Source organism: Panthera uncia, assembly GCF_023721935.1.
Source record: "Panthera uncia isolate 11264 chromosome A1 unlocalized genomic scaffold, Puncia_PCG_1.0 HiC_scaffold_16, whole genome shotgun sequence".
Classification (NCBI taxonomy): Eukaryota; Metazoa; Chordata; class Mammalia; order Carnivora; family Felidae; genus Panthera; species Panthera uncia.
The window spans coordinates 6,204,926-6,227,729 of NW_026057576.1; the positions used below are offsets into that span (position 1 = coordinate 6,204,926).

The following is a 22,804-nucleotide window of genomic DNA, read 5'->3' on the forward strand; positions in this document are numbered from 1 at the left end:
GTTCTTAACAGATGGCCTTCTCCGTTCATTCTCTCCTATAGGCAAACATGCTGAAGACATATTTGGTGAGCTGTTTCACGAGGCTAACAACTTCTACATCAGAGCAAATTCTCTTCAAGACAGAATTGATCGCCTCGCTGTCAAAGTTACCCAGCTGGATTCAACAGTGGAAGAGGGTAGGTAATGGCACGGAAGCCACGAGCTAGAGGTGATGTTGACAGGACAGCAGTAATTAATTGTGGTGTCATCACTGTTTTTTCCTTGGGGTAGTGTACTGATACTTCATCTTGTCCTTTCTGGAAGAATATTAAGGGGGGGCGGGACCCCAACATTGGGTTACTTAGTAATTAAAAGATTCTTGTCTGCCTTATATATGCCATACTCATTTTAAAAATTTTACACATAGAGTATTTGTGTTTAAAGCCTTCTTTGAATGAATTCGGTATTAGAAACCCTAATTTAGGTCATTGGTAGTTATTCTAAAGATGCTTTCTTAGCCAAAACTCACAGAATCACTCAAAAGATGTGGTCCAACTAAGAGGGAGGGTGATACGTACACAGCATGACTGAGCGAAGGCTTCTAGCTGCTACGCTTGTTGGGGTTGATGCCTGTAAATAACCTTGGTTGATCCTGCTGATTGCACACCTCAAGAAATAGCATTTACTGAAGGCCTTTAGCGTCAGAGTTTTCAAATAAAGTCAGTATTGGTAAGCACTGTGTAGGTAACTGATCATCACTTTGAGGATTTACCGTGAACTTGTGACAGTTTCACAATTAAAATTCTACAACTCCTCTTTAAAGACTTCACTTTCTGTAGCTTTCCAATGAGAGACTGAGGTTAGACTAGAAGAAAAAAAAAACTTGAAAAAAAGTGTAAGATGTGTCATTTCGTATTTACTTGAGGAAAACGTTCAGAGTAGCAATTCCTGTGGTAGTTACCGTGTCTCGTTGCATTAAAGTGATCTTAGCATCTGCTTTTTCTACTAGACCTATAATAGTAGCGTCAGTAAAAGATGAAAGTTTTATTTTTTTTTTTAAATGTAGCATTTTATGCAATTCATCCCTCATCATTTATGTTCGGGGCTTTCCAGAGGTCGTTATTAAATTAGTGAATTAGAAATTTAACAAAAATGCAGAGCATTGAAATTTTAATATCCACGATGAACATTCTCTAGTCTGATTTTTATGATTGATCTTGTTTGAAAAAGGAAAAACCTGGATAGCTATGCGGTCTGTTCAAATGAGAAATTTTAATCATCTTAAGCCAGTCATTCATTTTTCAAATTGGTATCACAAATGATTTTTAATATTTATTCATCTGCCTTCAGTTTTGTTTTTCTTTTTTTCTTTTGTGGGCTCTTGCCATTGGAACACCAGTGATAAACCTTGGGCTGGAAAAGATTAATCTGTGCATTAGATTTCCTAAGATTTTGCAGTGTGTCTATCTCATAGCCTCAAAATCATTTCCAGTCAAGATTTACCTGATTACTGTCCTTGGCATGGATGTTATAGTAGAAAAAAACATTTGACCAAGTTAGGAAATCTGTGTTCTATCTCAGGCCTACCTTTTTTTTGCTGGGTCACCTTGGAAGGGTCACTTAACACCGTCATGACACTCCCCTTCATTGGCCAAGTGGTTAATGGACCAGGTTGGCCAATTCAAAAAGTTGACGTCACAGTTAGATGAGTTAATACATGAGGTACGGAGCGTTGTGCAAACGAGAAATAAGTATAGTCAGCCCTGATTTTCTCACCCCTGAGTGTAGTTTTTGTGTCCTGCTACTTAATTTCTAGGACTGTAGAAAAGCTTTGCCGTCTTTCTTTAATATTCGCGTCAAGAAAACTTAATGCGCTTTTTACACTTGTGTGTTTTTTGCAGACGTATTTCGTACATGTGTTACAATTCAACTGGTATTAACTGTTTGAATGTTTTTTTCCTTCTAGGATACCCAGATCTTTGTACTTACATGCCTGTTACACTCAACTATATTCCTTGTGGTTTCTGCAAAGTGCTAGTATAAAGAATGATGCTCTAATGCTAGGTTCAAAGAAATAACTAGATCACTACAGAAGTGGGCAAGATGTGATTTGACTTCATTTTATAGAGATAACTATTATTTATAAGAGGGAAGGAAGGCACATGCTATTTAATGCACAGGCTTTTAAACGAACAATAAAAACATGATTTTGTTATCCTAGGGGATATTTACGATTATGTCTCAAATGATGCTTATTTCTGCACAGTGAAAAATATTTCTGTATAACTCAACTCGGGGGGTTTTTCTCTAAATAGTGTCACTACAGGATATCAACATGAAAAAAGCTTTCAAAAGTTCCACAGTCCAAGACCAGCAGGTGGTTTCAAAGAACAGCATTCCTAATCCCGTTGCTGACATTTACAACCAGAGTGATAAGCCACCTCCTCTGAATATTCTTACGCCGTACAGGTATGGCTTCGTGCGTTCCTGGTGCCGTTTTTAGTCTAGATAAGCTGAGACAGGAGGGCAGTGCTGTGAAACTATTTACGCTGTGAAAATAATAATTGTATTATATATGCAACAAAATTAGTTACTGGTACAGAACTGTTAAAGGGTTCATATTTGAAACTGCAGATAAACTCACCGAGAGAAGCGTGAACTGTCGCGTTAGCTTTTGTATCTGAAGTAGACACCTGTAGTACCTATCTCCTTTTGTAGTTATCTGAGCGTAGATATCTGAAGTCGAAGCGGACACATCATATGGTATCGTGTGTGATGTTTTTCCTCATATCCAGAGTCAATTTTAAAGGAGCTGCCTAGTTCATGTACAATGTGGCAAAATGCCGGTCTCAGCATTTCAGCACTGCAGAAAAACGTATTCCGTGGCAGTAGGGGTTTCTAAGAGGGAAGAATATAGTCAACGAATTAACCCGTTACTGTCAAATGGTAGGACGCGTTATTAGGACCAGACTTCTGACAAAAAAGACTGGAGAATCAATGGCGAAGAAAATGAATATTAAGAAACTGAAAATGCTGTTTAAAAACACCTCTCCTAGCTGTTACCACATTCGTGTTTTCTTTCCATATTCTGTCACCTTGTCTCCCATCTCCCTTATCTGCAGACCTTCTCATTGTCCCTCACTGCACACAGCTTGTTCTTCTCCCACACTTACCCTGCTGGTGAACTCACTCCCTCACAGCACAGGCTGTGGTAGGGGTGGTCTTCACTGTCCTCAGGATTAGCTCCGCTGGGTGGCGTTCTTGACCACTGAGGGAGTTCTCTGCTTCCGGTGCCACCATCTTGGTTGGGCCTTTGGTGCTTCTCAGAGAGTGCTCAGATGTTTTTTGGTCTGAATTCCTGTCCCTTCTCAGGGTCCAAAAGGAGATGTTCGGCCCCACCCTCCACTGAAGCTCTGCTCGTAAAGTAGCAGTTCCAACTGTACCCCCTTCTTTTAGCACAGACAGAAAGATTCTCTCAAAAAAGAAGTCCTAGAAATCCCCTGGAAACTGTGATGGGAGAGGGCCAACCTGTCACAGTTTTCTGGGAAATATGTCTGCTTTTCTGGAAGGTTTAGCACACGCGTCTAAAAATTGATGGTCTATATGACTAGTAGTATTGTAAGCCTAATGTTTTAACTTGTGATTTTGCTTTTGTTCATAGGCATTTTTCTGGGGCAGTTTCAGTTTTACTTAGCACTGGAAGCCCTGAGGGCGGGCCTGTTAAAACTTTCCTAAGACACCTCACTAAATATTCTAAAGGAAAAAGCCCATAAAACTCAGTGAACTGCTTATATTTGATAAATCAAGATCATGATTAGATAATTTGTGGTGACAGAAAAATTCTAATTACATAAAAAATGACTTGTATATATTGGATGTGTGCATTCAGTTTTATGGAAAATAAAAATGTCTCTGACTTTTTAAGAGTGTGTTTAAGAAGAGCAGTGCTGGGGCGCCTGGGTGACTCAGTCATTTAAGCGTCCGACTCTCGATTTCGGCTCAGGTCATGATCTCACTGTCGCGAGATCGAACCCCACGTAGGCCTCTGCGCTGACAGTGTGGAGTCTGCTTGGGATTCTCTCTCCTTCTGCCCCTCCCACCCCTCAAAATAAATGAATAAACTTTTAGAAAAATAGAAGGGGCGCCTGGGTGGCTCCGTGGATTAAGTGTCTGACTTTGGCTCAGGTCATGATCTCACAGTTTGTGGGTTCAGGCCCCACTTTGGGCTCTGTGCTGACAGCTCGGAGCCTGGGGCCTGCTTCGGATTCTGTGTCTCCCTCTCTCTCTGCCCCTCCCCTGCTCACACTCTGGTTCTCTTTCTCTCAAAAATAAATAAACATTAAAAAAAATTTTTTTTTGAAAAGAACAGTGCTGACTCAGATGTACTTTTTGATAGTAAAATAATATTTGTGGTATATAAAATACTAAATAAAGATTGTTATATGAGCATTACGACGTGACCAGAAAATGACGTATTCACTTGCTGTAAACACAGGATATTGCTGCTTATATTCTTGTGTTTATACTGTTTGTTTATTTACATGAGCTTCTGCCTTCATTAAAGTATTAGCTCCCCTCTTCAAAAAAAAAGTGTGGATTTTGTATGTCTTAAATTTTGCAGCAAGTTACTGCTCAGTTTTTTCTGTGTCTTCATCTATATAGAAGGCCTTGTATCTTAGGGAAACATACATGTTTCACAATAACGTTCTTAATAAAATCTCTATAATGGAAGTCTCATACGCGTTAGGAAACTTGGGAAGGAAGCGAATTGCCATGGTTAGTGATTTTCAGACAGTTGAACGGGCCAGAATAGCCCCTGTAGGAACTTGGGCCTTAGTTTGAGATGATGAGAAGTTCACCAGGAGCAGGGACTTCAAGGACAGGCAGGGTTTTCCCCTGGACTCATTCAGTTAGTTTTCTTTGACTGTTTAGGCAGAAAGTTTTTTGTTTTTGTTTTTGTTTTTTTAAATTCAAGTTACTTAACATACAATGTAGTCTTGGTTTCAGGAGCAGAACCTGGGGATTCATCTCTTACATATGACATCCAGTGCTCATCCCAGCAAGTGCCCTCCTTAATGCCCCTCACCCATTTAGCCCATCTCCCCACCCACCTCCCTCCAGCAACCCTCAGTTTGTTTTCTGTATTTAAGAGTCTCTTATGGTTTGTCTCCCTCTCTGTTTGTATCTTCTTTTTCCTTCCTTTCCCCTATGTTCATGTGTTTTGTATCTTAAATTTCACGTATGAGTGAAATCACAGATACCTGTCTTTTTCCACTGACTTATTTTGCTTAGTATAATACACTCTAGTTCCATCCACGTTGTTCAGCATAAACTTATACTCCTCTCACTGTGCCTCATTTCATTTTGCTTTTCTCTGTGCCTAAAATGACTTGTTGAAACACTAATTGAAATGTAAATGTTCTGCTTCCTCTTGAAGGTAATCTACAGGCCAAATACTTTATGATTATTTTGAGCCTTACTGTTGATTTATATTACACCTTGGGATTTGTATTGGCTTTATGATAGGTGAATAACTCCTATAAACACCCGGAATATTCTTTCAGACCACAGTAGTTACAGCAGGACTCGAAAAGGAAATGCCACGAGTGAATTCTCTTTGTGGACTACTTCTACTTCGGTCACACTTACACACCTTGAACATGTTGCTTCTTTCCAAATTGAATTTACAGATGTTGGGCCAACCTGATGTAAAAAAAAAAGGGATAGCATACTTTCTAATTTAAAAAAAATTTTTTTAATGCTTATTTTTGAGAGAGAGAGAGAGACAGACAGACAGAATATGAATGGGGGAGGGTCAGAGAGAGAGGGAGACACAGAATCCGAAGCCGGCTCCAGGCTCCGAGCTGTCAGCACAGAGTCCGACGTGGGGCTCGAACTCACAGACCACAAGATCATGACCTGAGCCGAAGTCGGACGCTTAACTGACTGAGCCCCCCAGACGCCCTGTGTACTTCTTAATTTTTATCCTAATAATATTGAAACTCCAGAAAAGAGGTGAATATATATACACAAACCAAGAATCCATCCATCTGTGTGTATGGCCCCTGTTGGAATAAGCAAAATGTTTCCTGAAATAATTGAGGTATTAGATATTGTTGTTTATGAGCCATCTTGTGATTTTTAGGCACTTTTCTGTACTTAAACCTGAATTGGCAAGAGTACTTTTTTGCCTGATTATTCTAGAAAATTTGCCCTTCCTGCATGTTTGCAGTTTTTGTCAAATAAGGAAATTGGAGAAACGTAATGTATAGGACAGTTAAAATGCCCCATGCAGACGTTATCCTCTCATGAGTTGAAATTAAATTAGTATTAACCCCATCTGAAAATGTCTAACAACCTTTCCCCCCCCAACTTGTAATACATTGATTTATAGAGATGATAAAAAGGATGGGCTGAAGTTCTACACAGATCCTTCCTATTTCTTCGACCTCTGGAAAGAAAAAATGCTCCAGGACACGGAAGACAAAAGGAAGGAGAAAAGGCGTCAAAAGGTAAATAATTCTAGGACGGGAACGTGCATACTTATGTGTCAGGGAGCTTCTTGTTTAGAAATAAGTCAGTAAGTTCTTTATTTAAATGGTTGAGAGGCTGGATTTAGGGCAGAAGTAGGTTGCATTTTTTACATGAAGATACTGACCATTCAGTCTAACACAGTAATACTGTATTTCAATAAATACTATCTGATTTGTTCCCTAATACTTGCATTGCTTTAACAGAAGTAGAGGCTAATATTTCAATTCTGTTTGTAACTGTGTTTTATAGCTTTTCTCCTGCTGCTCTTTAAATATATATCATGGAAACATCAGATACAATGATCTGTTCTCATCTCTTGAAAGCATTCCTAATTGGTGGGTTGGCACCTCGCTGTAATTAATACCTTGGTGAGATGTTCATGTTGAATTGAAAAGCATGTGTGATCTGTACATATAGGGGATAGTATTTACTAAAAAATGAGACTCCTTTTGGTGAGGTGGTCGTAGGCAAGAGAGTTGCAAGTCTGAAGGTTGACAAACATCCACATTATAAGCACTCTTAGAAGAATAAGCCACTCTGGTCAGGTGTAGGGACTTCTGGGTTTTTTTAATGTTTGTTTATTTTTTGAGAGAGAGACAGAGTGCGAGCAGGGGACGGGCAGAGAGAGAGAGAGAGAGACAGACTCCGAAGCAGGCTCCAGGCTCCAAGCTGTCCGCACAGAGCCCGACACGGGGCTGGAACTCACGGACCGTGAGATCATGACCTGAGCCGAAGTCGGCTGCTTAACCGCCTGAGCCACCCAGGCGCCCCTAGGGACTTCTGTTTTAAAAACTGTCCTTTGGGGCCCAGAAATTAGACTTAACCCACTGAGAGTTAATTCTCCAAAGGCAAATATTTGCTAAGACTCGTATTAAAGTATGTTTCAAAAAAATGAGCCCCTGTTTTGCTTGAAAAAGATTAGGGTGCTTTGGTGAGGACAAATTCTTGGTATCTTGTGGGGTGGTGGCATTAATGTTTGGCAGTATTTACATGTACTGGCCCCAGAGAAGTGACAGTTTGGGATGGAAGAGAATTTGGGATGTGAAAATAGGATTTAAGAAAGGGACATGGAAAGAGTTTGCAGACTGCAAATGTAAGATGTTCTCACGGAATTCCAGGGAAGAATTCCAGAGGTTGGTTATTCATAGTCTCTCCCTGCACTGTGGGTCGGGGAAATCAGTTGGGAAATTTGGGGAAGAGTATTCCAGTGGAAAAGTATTCAAGGGAAGAAATTACAAAGTATTCAAGTGAAAAGAAGAAAGACTCTAATCTCTTGACAGGAAGAGAAACATTTATCTAAAGGCCCATTGGTCTCAGTCCCTATACCTTTTTATATTAACAGAGGTTTAAGAGTATTTTCCTTTAAAACATAATGTCCTTTTAAATGGCCTTCTAGGTTTCCCTTCTCAGTGATATCTTGGCAAAAATACCTAATTTTTTCAGCATTGTTCTTCAGGGAAAAACAGTGTTAGTCTATGGATGACTATCACGTCTTCAAAATGACGCCATTTCCTTGGCTGTTTTGTCTCATTGCACATTCCTCTTCCGACACATAGAATTCTGATAAGGACTTCTTATTCACTTACGTAATAATGTGTCTTGGATGCCTTCTAACTGCTGGATAAACAGTGGTGAGAAAGGATTATCGCCCTCAAGGAAATGACAATGTAGCAGGGGAGACAAACACGAAGTAATCATGCAGCCCGCTGGAACTCATAAAGAGGGAAAGAAGTTTGAAAATTCCAGTACAAATCTGCTTTTACTAGGTAGGAATGTAAAATGAGGCCAGATAGCCTTCATTTCCCAGGGTTTCATAAGCACGGGTCGCTGCTTTCAGTTTTGCACTGACAAATCTCTCTGAAGAAAAGTTAGTTTAGAAAAATTTAGGGGGTGAGAAATCCATTGTTTCTGAACTTGGTTTCCTTAGTTTGCTGGTTTCGAAACATTTTTAGAATTGCAAATAAATAGGTAGTTTTGAGCGTGTCGTTACGGTGCTGTAAGCGTTGCGAAGGAAAAGTGTGGTGTGCGGTGGGGTGAGGGGACAAGGAGGGGACGGCGTAAGTGCATTGGAGTGTCATTCATTGAGCCCCAGCAGTGGGGAGTTAGAAGTCAGCTAAGCAGAGTTGGGGGAGGGTGTGTGTGTGTGTGTGTGTGTGTGCACGCGCGCACGTGGAAGAGGGGTGAATGCTGGAAGAACGGAGGACAGAGGAGGTGGGGTGCATTTGGGGTAGAAGCAGCCAAGACCATACTGGGCTAGGAGACAGTTGGGCACATTCTGGGACTTTAGGACAGTGTAGTTGGAGTATAGATGCGTCACTGTTAAAACTTTGTCAGAGTTTGTGCACGTGTGTGTGTGCGCGTGTGTGATGTGCATGATGGTGGGTAGATTTGGAGGCTGAACCGCTGTAAAGACCGTTGCATAATCGTAGCAATACCTGAATAGTCAACATACATCATTGAAAAGTAAGGGTGAGCGTTACTGATCAGTGCAGTGGTCCTTAATCAGGATGCATATTGCTTGAAGTCCATTGAAGTCTCCCTCCTTTGGGTTTCTACAGGTATGCAGACGATACATGCTGGTTGTAGAATGCTCAAATTACACCGAAGTAAATACATCAGAAAATTTGGGGAGAAGTTTCTTCCCTCCCCAGGTGTCACTAATCAGTAGTAACAGTTCAGGGCGCATATTTTAGGTCTTTTGGGCATTCGTAAATATGTGCACACACATTTCACCAAGTATTTTTACGTGCGTAGAATTGTACCACTCTTGACGCACACACACACGCAGACGTGTACGGATATTGACATAATTAAAGATCTTCTTCGGTCTTTTTAATAGTTGTATGGTACGCCGAGGTATGCCCACTACGTAGACTATTTACCCAGTAGCGTATTAGGAAATAGAATGTAAATAATTGCTTAACCGCAATACTGCTGTACTCATGTGTCGATATCTCTTCTCAGTAAATTCCTAGAAGGCAAGGAGGAGTTTTACATTTTGAAAGATACCATCATATTGCCCCTGACCATTAAAAGACTGAACCAGTGTATACTCTTAACAGACTTCTTCTAGACCTGGATGTTATTATTATTTTTTGGATGAGCTCACCCCTCCCCCTCATCTAATTTGCATCACACATCCTTATTAACCATCTGCATGTGTTCTGTGAGCTCCACGTTCACATCCTCCGCCAGGACATCGCCTGTGCCTCCTGAACCCCTCTGCAAATAGTCCGGCTCCGCCTCGGCACCCACCGCGAGCCGTCAGCCGCCCCTTTTTCCAGGACCTGCCTGAGCAGCTTCTAATTGCCATCCCTGCCCTTCCCCCTTTTATGTTTTATTTAGTTTTATTTTATTTTTTTGCCTTCCCCTTTTTGATCCGTTCTCCACTACCTAGAGGGCCCTTCTCACATGCCTGGGCAGGGTGTCAGCCCCTCCCTTGTCCCATTGCTCTCGGGGTGAAGAAAAACACTTGTGACACAGCCATTAAGGCCTTGCAAACCTTTTAGATCTTGGAGCCATTCACCTTAACTCACCATTTCCCTTCTTTATTCCTCCTGGCGTGCCGCTGTCCGCCCTCCACAGGGCCTCTGCACGTTCTCTCCCCTGTGGGCATGCTGCTGACCCCTGCTCCTTTGCAGAATTAATGCCTGCACACTGCAGATCTGACCTCTCAGTCACTCCAGGACACTCCCTGACTTCCAGACTAGGCAGCATTCGGTGTATGATGCACTTAGTTTCACCACATTTCGTAGCTAGGCGTTTATTTGTGTGATCTTATGGGCTTCGCCCACCGGATTGCAGGCTCCATGAGGGCAGATTCCGTGTTTGTGTGTTTGCTGTTTGTATCAGCAGCGCCTGACACGGTGTCTGGGACGGAGTAAGCGCCCTGAGCCCACCTAGACCTGGTCATATAGTCAGCCTTTGCCAAGTACACACTGTCTGTAAAGCCGTGTGTGGAGGTGCTTTAAGAGGAGCGTAGGAGTTAAAGGCACACAGTTCTGATCCTTAAAGACCAGGACGTCTTACTCGGGAAGCAGGAAAAACACGTAAACACACGTAGAAATAACCGCCTTCACCTTTAAAGAAACACCTATGTAGGACCTGTGTATTTACTGGAGACATTTTTGCTGGCAACGTACGGCTGGCACAAGAATGATTCTTTGTATGTGAAGGTAAGTCCTAATCACGGTTTGCTTTGTGTTAAGCTAGTTGCAGGATTAGCTTAAATATTCTGTAATGATCTTCTAGAGACTGGAAATAGAGGATTTTGAGTTATTTCGTGAAACAGCATGGCCTGTTAACAACTCAGTCAAAATTGTACAGTGGTGGGAAATGATTTCTCTGCATGTTAGATATTTCACGTGTATAATACACATCTAAAAGGTGCAGCACATTTAAAACAAGCTAAAAGCCTAGTAAGGTGTAAATTCTCTTCTTTAATTTTATTTATTTATTTTGAGAGAGACAGAGGGAGGGCGCCAGCAGGGGAGGGGCAGAGAGAGGGGGACAGATGATCCGAAGTGGGCCCTGTGCTGACCACAGAGAGCCTGACTCAGGGCTCATGACCCACGATGTATGCTGACCGTGAGATCATGACCTGAGCGAAAACCAAGAGTCAGACACTTAACCGACTGAGCCACCCAGGCGCCCCTTAAGGTATGAATTCTCTACCAAAAATGATGGTTAAGCAATTCCTGTAGTTAGCTGCAGTACAGTCAGTAGCTTTTGTTTATTTAGGTTACATAGTGAAGTACCCGTTCCTTCTGTTGGGTCTGCGTTGGGTAAGAGAGTATATGCTTAGAATTTTCTTCACGTTAAAACCACCGGAAATGGGAATGTCTCTTGTTTGCACACCACGCTTGTTTCCTATGCATTACGACTGCATTTAACTTCTGTTTTCCTCTCCCTTCTGTCTTGGCATGCTTGCCCTCTCTGCCTGGACACCAGGAGCAAAAGCGTATAGATGGCACAACCCGTGAGGTGAAAAAGGTTAGGAAAGCCAGAAACAGGCGCCAGGAGTGGAGTATGATGGCATATGACAAAGAGCTTAGACCCGACAACAGGCTGTCTCAGAGTGTGTACCACGGAGCGTCTTCCGAGGGATCCCTGTCCCCAGACACTAGGTGTGTGTGCGTGTGTCGTAGCAAAGCCTCTGCGTAGTGCTCGGTTTTGTTGTACGTTGGAGACGTACCAGTGGCTTTCGTGTTCGCGTGGCCCACGGTACGTTTCAAAGCTTTCCTTAAAAGTCGATTCTATGTATGTTTTCGATTGTGAAATAATCCTTTAAAACAGTTTCATTTTACATTGGGTCACATCGTATGCTTCTCCACCACTCTGACTTCAGTTTATGGTTCCGTTAATCTAGACGCTGTGTTTTAACGTTGATACTAACTTTGGGCTTGATAACTGTCGATGACTGACATTTTTATTTTAATAATCATTAATTCTTTCTCTTCTGCTTTAGCTTAGAATCTCGAATTTCCTTTGCCACCTGGTATCTAAAATTAATTAGTAGGTAGTAATTGATGTGCCTGCGATGCAACTTTATTATTCTTTAAATAACCTTTTCTAAGAGTGGTGAGCAAAAGCGATAGTGTTTTCTTCAGTGCACTAATCTTGTGTATTCTAATTTCAGGAGAAGAGTTCTGTTGGAGTTACTTTTAAGAATTTGTAAGCATTTAAATAAAAAAAAAATATTCCTTGCAGGTGTGAATGACATGGTCACTAAGTCACCATTTGTTGCAAAAGGGATTCACCGAACGACAGAAGCTGACTAGTCAATTTTTACTTCTGGTTTAATTTCCTGTTTCTGCTTTTGTAAGGTCATGGTCTGCCACTTGCCTGCAGCCTCAGAGTCTTCCGCCAACATTTCAAAATTTCAATAGAGAATTCTTAAGGGACACAAGAATGTTCTAAAAATAGCCAACAACCTGGACGTCGCATTACATTTGTATCTTTTTTTTTTTTTTTTTTTAATGTTTATTGTTGAGAGACAGAGAGAGACCATGAGCAGGGGAGGGGCAGAGAGAGGGGGAGACACAGAATCCAAAGCAGGCTCCAGGCTCTGTGCACAGAGCCTGATGCGGGGCTCGAACTCAGGAACCACGAGAGCACGACCTGAGCTGAAAGCAGACGTTTAACCGACTGAGGCACCCAGGCACCCCACATCTGTGTCCTTTTTAAATTTTTATCTCTATAACCTCGGCGTCTAGTCCGCTCTGCATAAGTGGCTTTGTCTTTGGTAGTTACCACGCCCAGAAACATCCCTGCCCCAGAAGGGCTGTAAGTCTTTGACTGGCTATGTTAGGAGGCAAGTTCTAGGCAGTTTTTCTGTACTGGCTGTTACCTGTTCAGTATTAGAGAATTAGTGGAGCTTTAACTGAGTGCTTGCCTCAAGTTTGAATCTCTGTGTCCATTTATTTCCATAGAAAATAACAACAATGACGGTCCAGGTTGCTCACGCCTCTAGGGGTGAGGAGGGGTACTTGAATACGATAGCCTTGAGAGTGTCAATTGGCTTTTTGGCATTTTTTTTTCCAACTAATTTCGTTGTGCCTGTTTACTCATAGGAAACCTATGCTTTATTTTATAATATTCCATATACTTGTTCTCCCATTTCAACAGATGCAGGTGGAAAAATGATTTTTTCCTCCCTCAGTTGAGGGATGGTTACTCGCTCCGGCATCCGAGATTCCGTTGTTCCGTGTTGGGTATAAAATTGACAGTTGCTGAGATTACTTAGTATTCAGCCTTTGTATTTATGTGGTTCAGGTGCATCTTCATTTTTCTTAGTTTGCAGAATGCAAATCCCATTTCCCACAGCCTCTTGCTATCTGCACACGTGAGATAATAGATTAAAATTCATCCGTGTACTTGGATTCTGTCCCTTAATTTAGAGACTTTTTTCATTTTACTAAAGTGTATCACTTTTTCTTCATATAAAATAAGCTTTTTATATTTGGAAAGTACCAACGAAAAGTAAAATATTATCCATAATCCTATCATCCAGAGAAACCCCTTTCTGCATTTTAGTGTATTTCTTCCTTTGGTCTTTTTTTCAGTACACGTCCATGTTTTTTCTTTTACGAAATTGAAATCATGCGCCATGTTTTCTGTCTTTTGACTTTTATTATTTCATATTTATGTTTTAAGTGTTATTTAGAAACAAGGTTTTTAATGGATATATTGAGGACAACTGAAATGCCAGATTTCACAGCATGTATATAACATGTTCGTGTAAGTAGTGTGTTTGAATCCAGTCCAGGTAAACTAACCACGAGATTTTGCTCCGCTGATCAGGAATGGTTTGATTCTAAGCATAAATTTAGGATAAGAATTGACACACTTACCTCCTGCTCTCCCTTGCCCTTCTCAGGGGTAGATGCCTCCGGCCCAGGTGTCCTTGCGTTTGTCTCTTCCTGTCCTGCGCCCGTGTTACAGCCATCCCGCTGCCCACCTGTCTACCCGCAAGACCCTGGGGGGACTCTTTTGATTCTCCCACTGCGTCTCCACTGCCTGCACTTTTCTTCTTCCTTTTTCCATGTGGTCTTCACTCCTACCAGTTCTCTTTTCTGTAACGGACAGTCAGTGATGATCACGACGTTTCAGGACCACCCCACTCGTCTCCACGTTGGTACAGCATCTTCTGGGGCTGACTGCTACCTTCCCGCGGGGATGTCTGGCCCCCGCCGGGCCCCCGAATCCCCACCTTTCCTCCAGCCCACTGGCGCCCCGCGCCTCAACAGAGCAGCCCCCCTCCAGAGCAGCCCTACCCTCCAGACCTCGCCCGTGCTGTTCTTATCCTCAGACGCACACCCCCTGCTCCTTTACTCTCTCCTCCGTCTGGTCTTCCTTCCCCTTTCACCGGCTCCTTTGGGCCTCTGTCACAAGGCTACTCTGTGGGAGGAGTGCCCCAAGTTACCCCAGGATGTTTACAGTTTCTGGCTCCCCATCTCCTCAGAAGCACTGCCTATTTTGCGAGATGACCTCGTTTCCTTGAGAAAGTGGTGCACGCAGTCTGTGACAAAGGCGCGTGCGCACACACACACACACACACACACACACGGTCAGTCACGCACCACCAGTGGCTCCAGTGTCTTCGGGGTTTCCATTTTTAAAATGTGCTACTTCTAAAGCTAGGTCGGGTGCTTCCCCCATTAAGAGTGTTTTTAACTCGCTAGCAGTTTGCATGGTTCAAAAGACATACTCGTGTTCACACCGTAATCTAGAATTCACACTGCAAGTAAGAAGCAAAAAGTGAGTTATTCGTTATTCTCATTATATTGCAAGTAGGGAGGGAAAAAAAAGCAAAAAAGCAGCCTCTTGTCATTTAGGATGCTTTTCTGTGCCGTGCGACGCTCCGGTTAAGGAAGCTACCGTCGGGATTTCAAAGATCGAAATTCAGTTGGTGTCTTCCCTGCTCCCCCCCCCCGCATCCCCAACGTGTGTTTGCCTGTTTCCTTCAGAGAGAGAAGCACAAGCTGAATCCTAACAGAAACCAGCAAATAAATGTGAGAAAAGTAAGAACAAGAAGAGAAGAGTGGGAGAGAAGGAAAATGGGCATTGAGTTCATGAGTGACACCAAGGAGCTGGCACAGGCAGGGAGCACGGCCGAGGACAGAGTGCCCAGGGGGTTCGTCACTTTGCGCTCTCGGACCCCAGCCTCAGGTTGCCCACCCTGCTTTGGCTGTCCTGAGAGGACGCGCAGCCCCCTTACTGACAACGCCTCCTGTAACCTGTCCTGTAACCCTGGGCCAGGAACACGCCGCTGTCGTTACTAATGCCCGTGGCCTGTGTGGCTGCGACACTCACGAGTCCCCGCTCCCTCCGTAGGGCCTCGCTGGCGTCCCAGCGTCCGCACCTTTCTGAGCTCTGCTCGTCTAATCTAAGACCTCCATTCCTTCCAGAGTTTCACGCTCAGCTGTGCGCTCAAAGAGAAGACGACCTTTCCGTGTTACCCCACGTTCTTTCCTTTTTGGCCGAGTACAGTTCTTCCGTCGAAGAACACTACAGTTCACTGTATTGCATTCTGGATTTCTTTCCTTTTCTTTCCCGTTCGTGTTCATCCGGGTCACCTGCCATTTTGTAACTTCTAATTATATGCTCTCACTCTCATTGCCACCGAAATCCTCTGCCTTAGGTGTGGTTTTTTAATTAAATGGGATCTGTCTTGTAGCCTTCTCTCTTAGAAAAAAAAAAAAAAAAAAGCACGCTGAAATACTGTGGAAATGGGGCTCTGCTGCTCCCTGCTTGCCAATCTGACTTACCCACTTCAACGCTGTGAATCTGAAGCCACGTAACACTGGGGCTTGCTGCTAAAGTCGTAATGATGTTGTTGCTGGGAGGCTCTCGTGGGGCTGGACCTGGCTGGTGCTTGTAAAGGAAACACAGTGTGTGATTTCTGTACATCGGCAAGGTTGTTGCTCAAATAGAGGTGTATGCCTGTTGGGGTGGGGTGGGGGGATCCTCCTAATTTAATTTGAATTTCTCCCCCCCCCTCTTCCCTGAACGCCAGGTCGCACGCGTCGGATGTCACAGATTACTCTTACCCGGCGACCCCCAACCACTCTCTGCAGCCGCAGCCCGTGACCCCTTCTTACGCGGCCGGCGACGCACCACCGCACGGGCCGGCAGCCCAGGCCCCCGAGCATGAGTACCGACCCCCCTCCGCCTCGGCGCGGCACATGGCGCTGAACAGACCCCAGCAGCCGCCGCCGCCACCCCCACCGCAGGCCACAGAGGGGTCCCAGGCCTCCGCGCCCATGGCGCCAGCAGACTACGGGTAACCGGGACTCCTGCGTCCTGCCGCGCTTGCTGTGGCATCGGGAGTCTTGCTGTGTGTGCTCGAGAAGGTGTAACTGAACGATCATGCCTTAGGGGCCAGAAGCAGCCAGGGGCGGCTGGGTGTAGATGCTACCAGCTAAGCCACATTCTGCGTTAAAAGCCTCAGTGTCCCGCTGTTCCCCTTTCCGTTACAGATGCATCTCAGGTTCGAATCTGAGTCATGCGCCCCCCCCCCCCCCCCCCCCCTCCATACCCCTGGCTACGTTCGAATGGATTGCGAAGCCAAGGCGTTGATCGAGGGTGACACGCTGATTTTGTGAACCTGTCCCACATCTCCGGGTTTCTGGACGTGCGCCGGGTGAACCGCAGAGAGTTCCCGTCACACGTGAGAAAACCATACAGTGCAGCCCCCCGTGAGCCGTGTTCGCACTTGGCCCCGTGGTCCCCTTTCTTGACCTGCTGGAGCCCAGACATCATTCCTCCCCCGGGTCCTTTTGTTTTCCGTGTCTCGGGTGGGATTCAAACGCCTCCTAAAGAAAGACCCTCACGTTCAGGAGTTTATTAATGTAAGCACCCGTCTCTGTTTTGATAGGCGGTCTTTTGCCCTGTCTTTTCGGGCTCAACCGTAACCTTTGAAGAGTTAGGCCCTCCGAGACAGCGTCCGGGAAGGTTGAGTGTGTGTTTGTGTTAACATGTGTGTTCTTCAGAGCAGCATGAAACACCTGAATGTATGCCCTGCCCCCCCCCCCCCCGCCAGCTTTTTGAGGTTCCCTCTGTGACCACTCAGTCCTGGTTATTCCCATCCATCCGTTCTCTCTCTCGGAGTGTGTTCTGAGGCTGTAGCCAAGGGTCAGGCAAAGAGAGGGTCTGTGGTCCAGTTGGTTAGGAAAAGCCTTAGCTAAGTAGAATTCAGTGGATTTCTTAGCTGAAGGACTTTTCAAAGATTTTGATACTTCCATAGGCACTGTCGGCTTGAGGCACTTCCGTGGGACGGGCTAGGAAATACAGATTTTTCCGAATCTGACTGACCACAGAACCCTTGTAAGACCGAGTGCGTGAGCCGCCCACCTTTGAGATGCCCAGGAGAAAGGGGAGACTTGAGTCACTGTTCTTAACCTCTGCCGTCAACCGTTTTATTCTGGCCTGCCGCAGAGAGTTACTTTTTGAGTGATTTTCTTTTCGGTTCCTTTGAGTAGGTGATCTCGAATCGCATCACAGCGAATAATGTAGACATGTGAGAACGGCTGGTGCGAAGCGTGGATGTTCGCGTCCTACGGTGTTACAAGTTCAAAGGACAGTGTATACTGTGTTGGAGGGAGGCCCCTGTGTTAGGTGTATTAGACGCGCAGAGGATGTGGCTGTTGCTGCTTTAACGACTCTTGGTGTTTCCTCTCTTTATTAGGATGCTCCCAGCACAGATCATTGAGTATTACAACCCCTCAGGACCGCCGCCTCCTCCGCCGCCCCCCATGATTCCTTCAGCACAAACTGCTTTCGTCAGCCCTCTCCAGATCCCCATGCAGCCCCCCTTCCCTGCCTCTGCGGGCTCCTCCTACGCGCCTCCTCCCCACCCTCCCGCCGCGGGGCTCGTGGTCACGGCCCCGCCGCCTCCGGGCCCACCGCCGCCCCCGCCGGGTCCTCCTGGCGCAGGGTCTTCTCGATCCTCCTCCCCGATGCACGGCCCCCCAGCAGCCGAGGCAAAGCGCCAGGAGACGGCACAGCCACCCATAAGCGATGCTCGAAGCGATCTGCTTGCCGCCATTCGAATGGGTGAGTGAGCATCTCAAACAGTCTTCCTTCTAGAAGGAGATCTCTTCGTGGCTCCGACCCCAGCTACAGCCTGGCCCTCAAGTGTCTACTCTCCACTGAACTGTGTCTGAGGATAGGGTTCAAAGACACTTGTTTGATTTTTTTTTTTTGAAGTTTATTTATTTTGAGAGAGACAGAGGCGGTGCGAGCGGGTGAGGGGCAGAGAGAGAAGGAGAGAGAGAGAGAGAATCCCCTGTGCCACCAGCTACGGAGCCCAGCGCGGGGCTCGAACTCACGAACCGTGAGATCGTGACCTGGGCCGAAACCAGGAGTCGGACGCTCAGCCGACTGAGCCACCCAGGCGCCCCTTGATTTTGTTTTTGGTAAACTGTAGATACGTTTTTGCCAGTGCAAGATAAACACACAGTAATAAAGAATTGAGACTTGACTAGAAATAGCTCATAAAAATGATCACTAATTAATGAGATCTTTCCTCTGCCTTCTACTCTGAGGGTAAATGTATAAATGAGCGAAAGCAAGCTCGTGTATATGATTTAGTTATTTTTAAAAATCTAAGCTGTGTCCTAGACTTCCCATATTTTTAGCTCGATGTGCTAAGCCAGTAAGCTTTTCAACATTTATTTAGCAGCAAAATTCTTTTGTCAGATTGAAGTCCTACACTGAACCCCAGAACATGAGACATACAGAAATAGAGCATCTCTGGTCCCATCAGGTTGGAGGAGCCCAGACGCTCACCCGTTTTGCGCGCCCCCCCCCCCCCCGCCCCGGAGCCACACACTTCCAGTCTGTTCCACCCCGTTTTTTCTCAGCCCCAGGAACAGCCCAGGCTGGTTGAGGGTCACTGACAGGGCGTGAGATATCCCAAGAGCTCCTCGTGCAGTCGGGAGATGCACCGTCTCCTGGTCACAGTCTGGTTGTTTCCGTTCAGAAGGGACTGAGAAGGGAGCCCAACAGCAGCACCCCTGGCGTCCTTCACTGGACGGCGGGGATGTGACTGCCTCTGCTCTGAGTCCCCACAAATCAGACTGGAGTGTGACACACAGGCCCGGGGTTCTCGTATGTCTTGAACGTCATTGGCACACTTTGATTTTGTCAAGGAGAGAAGATCCCAGAGGTACACGACCCCGTCGCAAATAAATTTAGGGTCATAGCAGGACAGTGGTTTTGTTTTCTGACACCCGTGAGCCCCTTCCAGTAAGAGTGATAACATAACTTGGGTCTAATCACGAGGAAACCTCTGATAAGCCCACATCAAGGGACAGTCTACAGAAGAGCTGCCTGTGTTCTTCAAAACCATCAAGGTCGTAAAACACAAAGACTGAAGAACTTCCCAGAATAAGGGACATTAATGACAACGAACGTGATGGGTGTTTCCACGTCGGATCCCAAGCCTGATGGAAAACTTTCTTCATTTGCTGCTGTTAGGTCTGCTGGCAAAATTGAAATAAAATTGTGCAGTAGATGGTAGTATATTTGTGTCTGCACTAAGAGCCTGATTTTGATCATTGTCTCTTAGGAATTACACATGAGGTATTTTAGGGGCAAAAGGACATCATATGCTACCTTATTCTCAAGTGATCCAGGAAAAAGTATGGGTGTGTGAGCAAGAATGCCAGAGAAGGGTTGCTAGTTAAACAAGACGGTCAAATGGAATCGGGATGTCGGTTGTATGGGGACGTTTTTCCGCTAGTTTTACAGCCTATAAATCTGAAATAGTTTCAAAAGAGAAAGTTAAAGAATTAGCACATTAAATCATCTTTGTATCCCACTTTGTTAATAAGAAAGCAGACGACTGTATTTTGTATTCATTTTCAGCAAATCAGTGAGACAAAGATCTCTTAACTCCCCACACCGGCCAAGGGCTACTGGGGCAAAGCACTGCTTTCTAAGCCTTGGGATTACAGCAGCGTCCCGGAAGTGTTCATGATGCAGTCCAGTATGGTAGCCCCCGGGGCCCAGTAACTTCACCCTTAATTAGCCACATGTGGCTAGTGGCTACCCCACTGGACGGTGTAGCTCCAGAACTTTCGTGACGTTCGTATGTCCTGATTCGAACACGCTGCCGTAAAACACTTTGCTACAAAAAACGTTTCCACTTTGAGTGCCAATTTTGTTGGTCACGAAACTTCTATTTCCCAAGCTTTTCTCCCCTCAGGTTTCCAAAACTTTCTACCCTGGGTGTCAGCAGGAAAAACAAAAACCAAAAAAAGGCCGCTAGGCCTGTTAGTTTGTGTTTCCTTCGTGAGGAGCCAGCAGAGGGATTAAATTCTACGCTCCGTGTCGTGTCTCTAGGGATTCAGCTGAAGAAGGTGCAGGAGCAGCGTGAGCAAGAAGCCAAGCGCGAGCCAGTTGGGAACGACGTGGCCACGATTCTGTCCAGACGCATCGCCGTGGAGTACAGCGATTCTGACGACGACTCCGAGTTCGACGAGAACGACTGGTCCGACTGAGGCTGGGCGCGTGCGCAGGTGGACGGCGTGGGGGCAGGGCTTCTTGCCGGCAGGAGACCGTGCGTCGGAAAATGCCTCGCAGATTTTGTGGTCTCCGCGCCCACGTGGTGGTATTATAACCCTGTAGCTTAGCGACTTTTGTATTAATAATGTGATATTGCTTTTGCACATCCAAAAATTCTGGGTTTTTTCAGTATTTACTGTGTAATACTTAAGTGCCACTACACATAGCAAATTGTGCTGCACACGAGGAAATATGCTGTAACTATTGCATTGTCCCGAAAACGGCATTTTGCTTCCTTTCTCTTGGCCGTGAGCGTATTTAGTGCAGTTTGGGTTTCCTCCTTTTGGTCGCTGTAATTCTGCAGACTTGCTGCGTGTTTGTGAAGCTGCCTGGTGTTAGGTCTTTGCAAGATTAATGACCGTGTGTCAGAGTGATGTCTTCCAATCAGTACGTGATACCGTTTCACCTTCGTTTTGTTCTGTTTTGTTTTAAACGTGTTTCAGAAGAAGTTGGTTCTAGAGGGAAGGATTCAACAAGTAAGGAGGACCCAGTGTTTCTGCTCGCAGTGTCTGGGCTTGTGCCTCTGTGTGACTCGGAACGATCTGTTAGATAATTTCGTTTCCTTTGCACCGGCCCTTTGCAGGCAGGGTTCCCTGCGGGCGTTCGCTTGGTCCCTGCCTGTCGGCAGTTGCCATTAAGAGGTTTGGGCAGCTGCGCAGTGATGAACATGAACAACAGGGTTCTTCTTCCGTCAGGGCCATGGGGTTGTGACGCTGGAAACGTGTGACAGCGCTTACAGCCTTGGGTGCCAGCCGGCCAGCACAGACACGGTGGTCCGGGACCCCCGGACCTCAGGGAGAGGGCTTCCCGTGGCTCCTCGCGCCGCGTGCTCTGAAGTTGAAAAGCTTAGATGGAGGTGGACGTAGATGCTGGCAGCTACTTGCTTTTCCCGGTGCCGCGGCCACATTAGGGATCCATCACCCGAGCGGGGCCGTGGCCCTGCTCCTAGAAGCACACGGTTCTCTTTCGTCACGTGGCCGTCGGCACAGGGGATTTTCAAAAGTACCTCAGGTCAGAGTAGGCTCCTGGCTGCACCGGATCACTTGCCCCTCGCCTTCGCCCTTCCCGCTCTGCTTCCCACACGGCAATACGACCGAGCCATGGGGTTGATCTTCCTGAGGAAGGCAGACTGCTGGAACGCTCACGGATGGCAGCTTACGTCTTAGAAGTTGGGGTGAGGGGTCGCTGCTTGTTCGGAACAGATAAACGCCCCCGGGCTTTGATTCTAGATACGACTTCACAAATAACACTAAGACACTTCACTTACTAGGGATTCTGACCCGAGTACAGCATTTCTCACGGATGGCGGTTACTCGTGACTCTCGGTCGTGACAGAGGAGTCTTCAGCTCAAGGCAGAGCTGGCTGGTTCATGGTGGTCGTCTCAGCAGGACCATGACCGATGGGTTTTTGTTACTGAGTCCTCCTGAGGACTTCAGCGGCACCTTCGAACCGGGTCTCTGCGTCCCTGTGTGGACATTTACGTGGCTTGTGGGCGTTCGTCCTGTAAAGCCGATACCTTGAATTTCAATCACGTAGAGTTGGAGACTCCGAAAAGCCTAATGTCTGTGTCCCCTTCCCAAGACCATCCTTCTCACATCAGGTTACCTGAGTCTTTTCAGCGGGACTGGCTGTTTTGACACATGCTTCTCGAGTTTCTGTGTCTTGGAGCTGGACGCCATAATTTTACCGATTATAAGCAGTAGTTAGTAATGAACGTTTAAATTTCTCCCTTTGATTTCTCTCCCTTTATTTCAGTGTAAAGGCCTCCTGTGTTGGCATTATTCTTGGGACTTTTACCATTTGTACTCCTCTTTTGTCTTTATCACAATATTTTGTTTTTATTGTTACTTTTGGAGTAGGAATTACTTGCACAATTCTAGAACTTCTATCTGGTAACGCTTCTTTGTTTTTTATGTCCCTTCTGTTCTCAGGACGAAGAGAACACATAAAGCTACTACCCATGTCAGAATTTCTTCTGTTTATATCTTATTACAATAAAATTACTGGCACTTTATTCATAAATATTCATAAGCCTATTAATTATTAGTCGTCTTCCTGTAGTGGAATCAACAAGTCACTTTCAACTTGATTTTCCGACTAGTGAAAAACCTTTTGCCCTAGGGTGTCACCTAGCCTTTAACAGAATGGAAAAGGACTAAATTTCCATTTCGATTATTTTTACAGTATTTTTCTCAGCAAATCGGATTTCTTCGAAAATTT

General features: G+C 45.4%; 1 protein-coding gene across 3 annotated transcripts in view; it reads left to right on the top strand.

The window, feature by feature from the left end:
• Positions 1-22,606, top strand: part of WASF3 (WASP family member 3) — a 132,661-nt gene extending 110,055 nt beyond the window's left edge. For 2 of the 3 annotated variants that reach the window (XM_049646752.1, XM_049646753.1), the window contains 7 exons: positions 42-176; positions 2,295-2,448; positions 6,374-6,491; positions 14,982-15,148; positions 16,031-16,297; positions 17,702-18,069; positions 20,362-22,606. In XM_049646752.1, the coding sequence (XP_049502709.1) occupies positions 42-176; positions 2,295-2,448; positions 6,374-6,491; positions 14,982-15,148; positions 16,031-16,297; positions 17,702-18,069; positions 20,362-20,519 (1,367 nt within the window). In that variant the 3' untranslated portion in view covers positions 20,520-22,606. Of the gene's footprint in view, positions 1-41; positions 177-2,294; positions 2,449-6,373; positions 6,492-11,463; positions 11,640-14,981; positions 15,149-16,030; positions 16,298-17,701; positions 18,070-20,361 lie in introns of all 3 variants that reach the window. The other variant, XM_049646754.1, reaches the window with a different exon arrangement.
• The last annotated feature ends 198 nt before the right edge of the window (positions 22,607-22,804 follow it).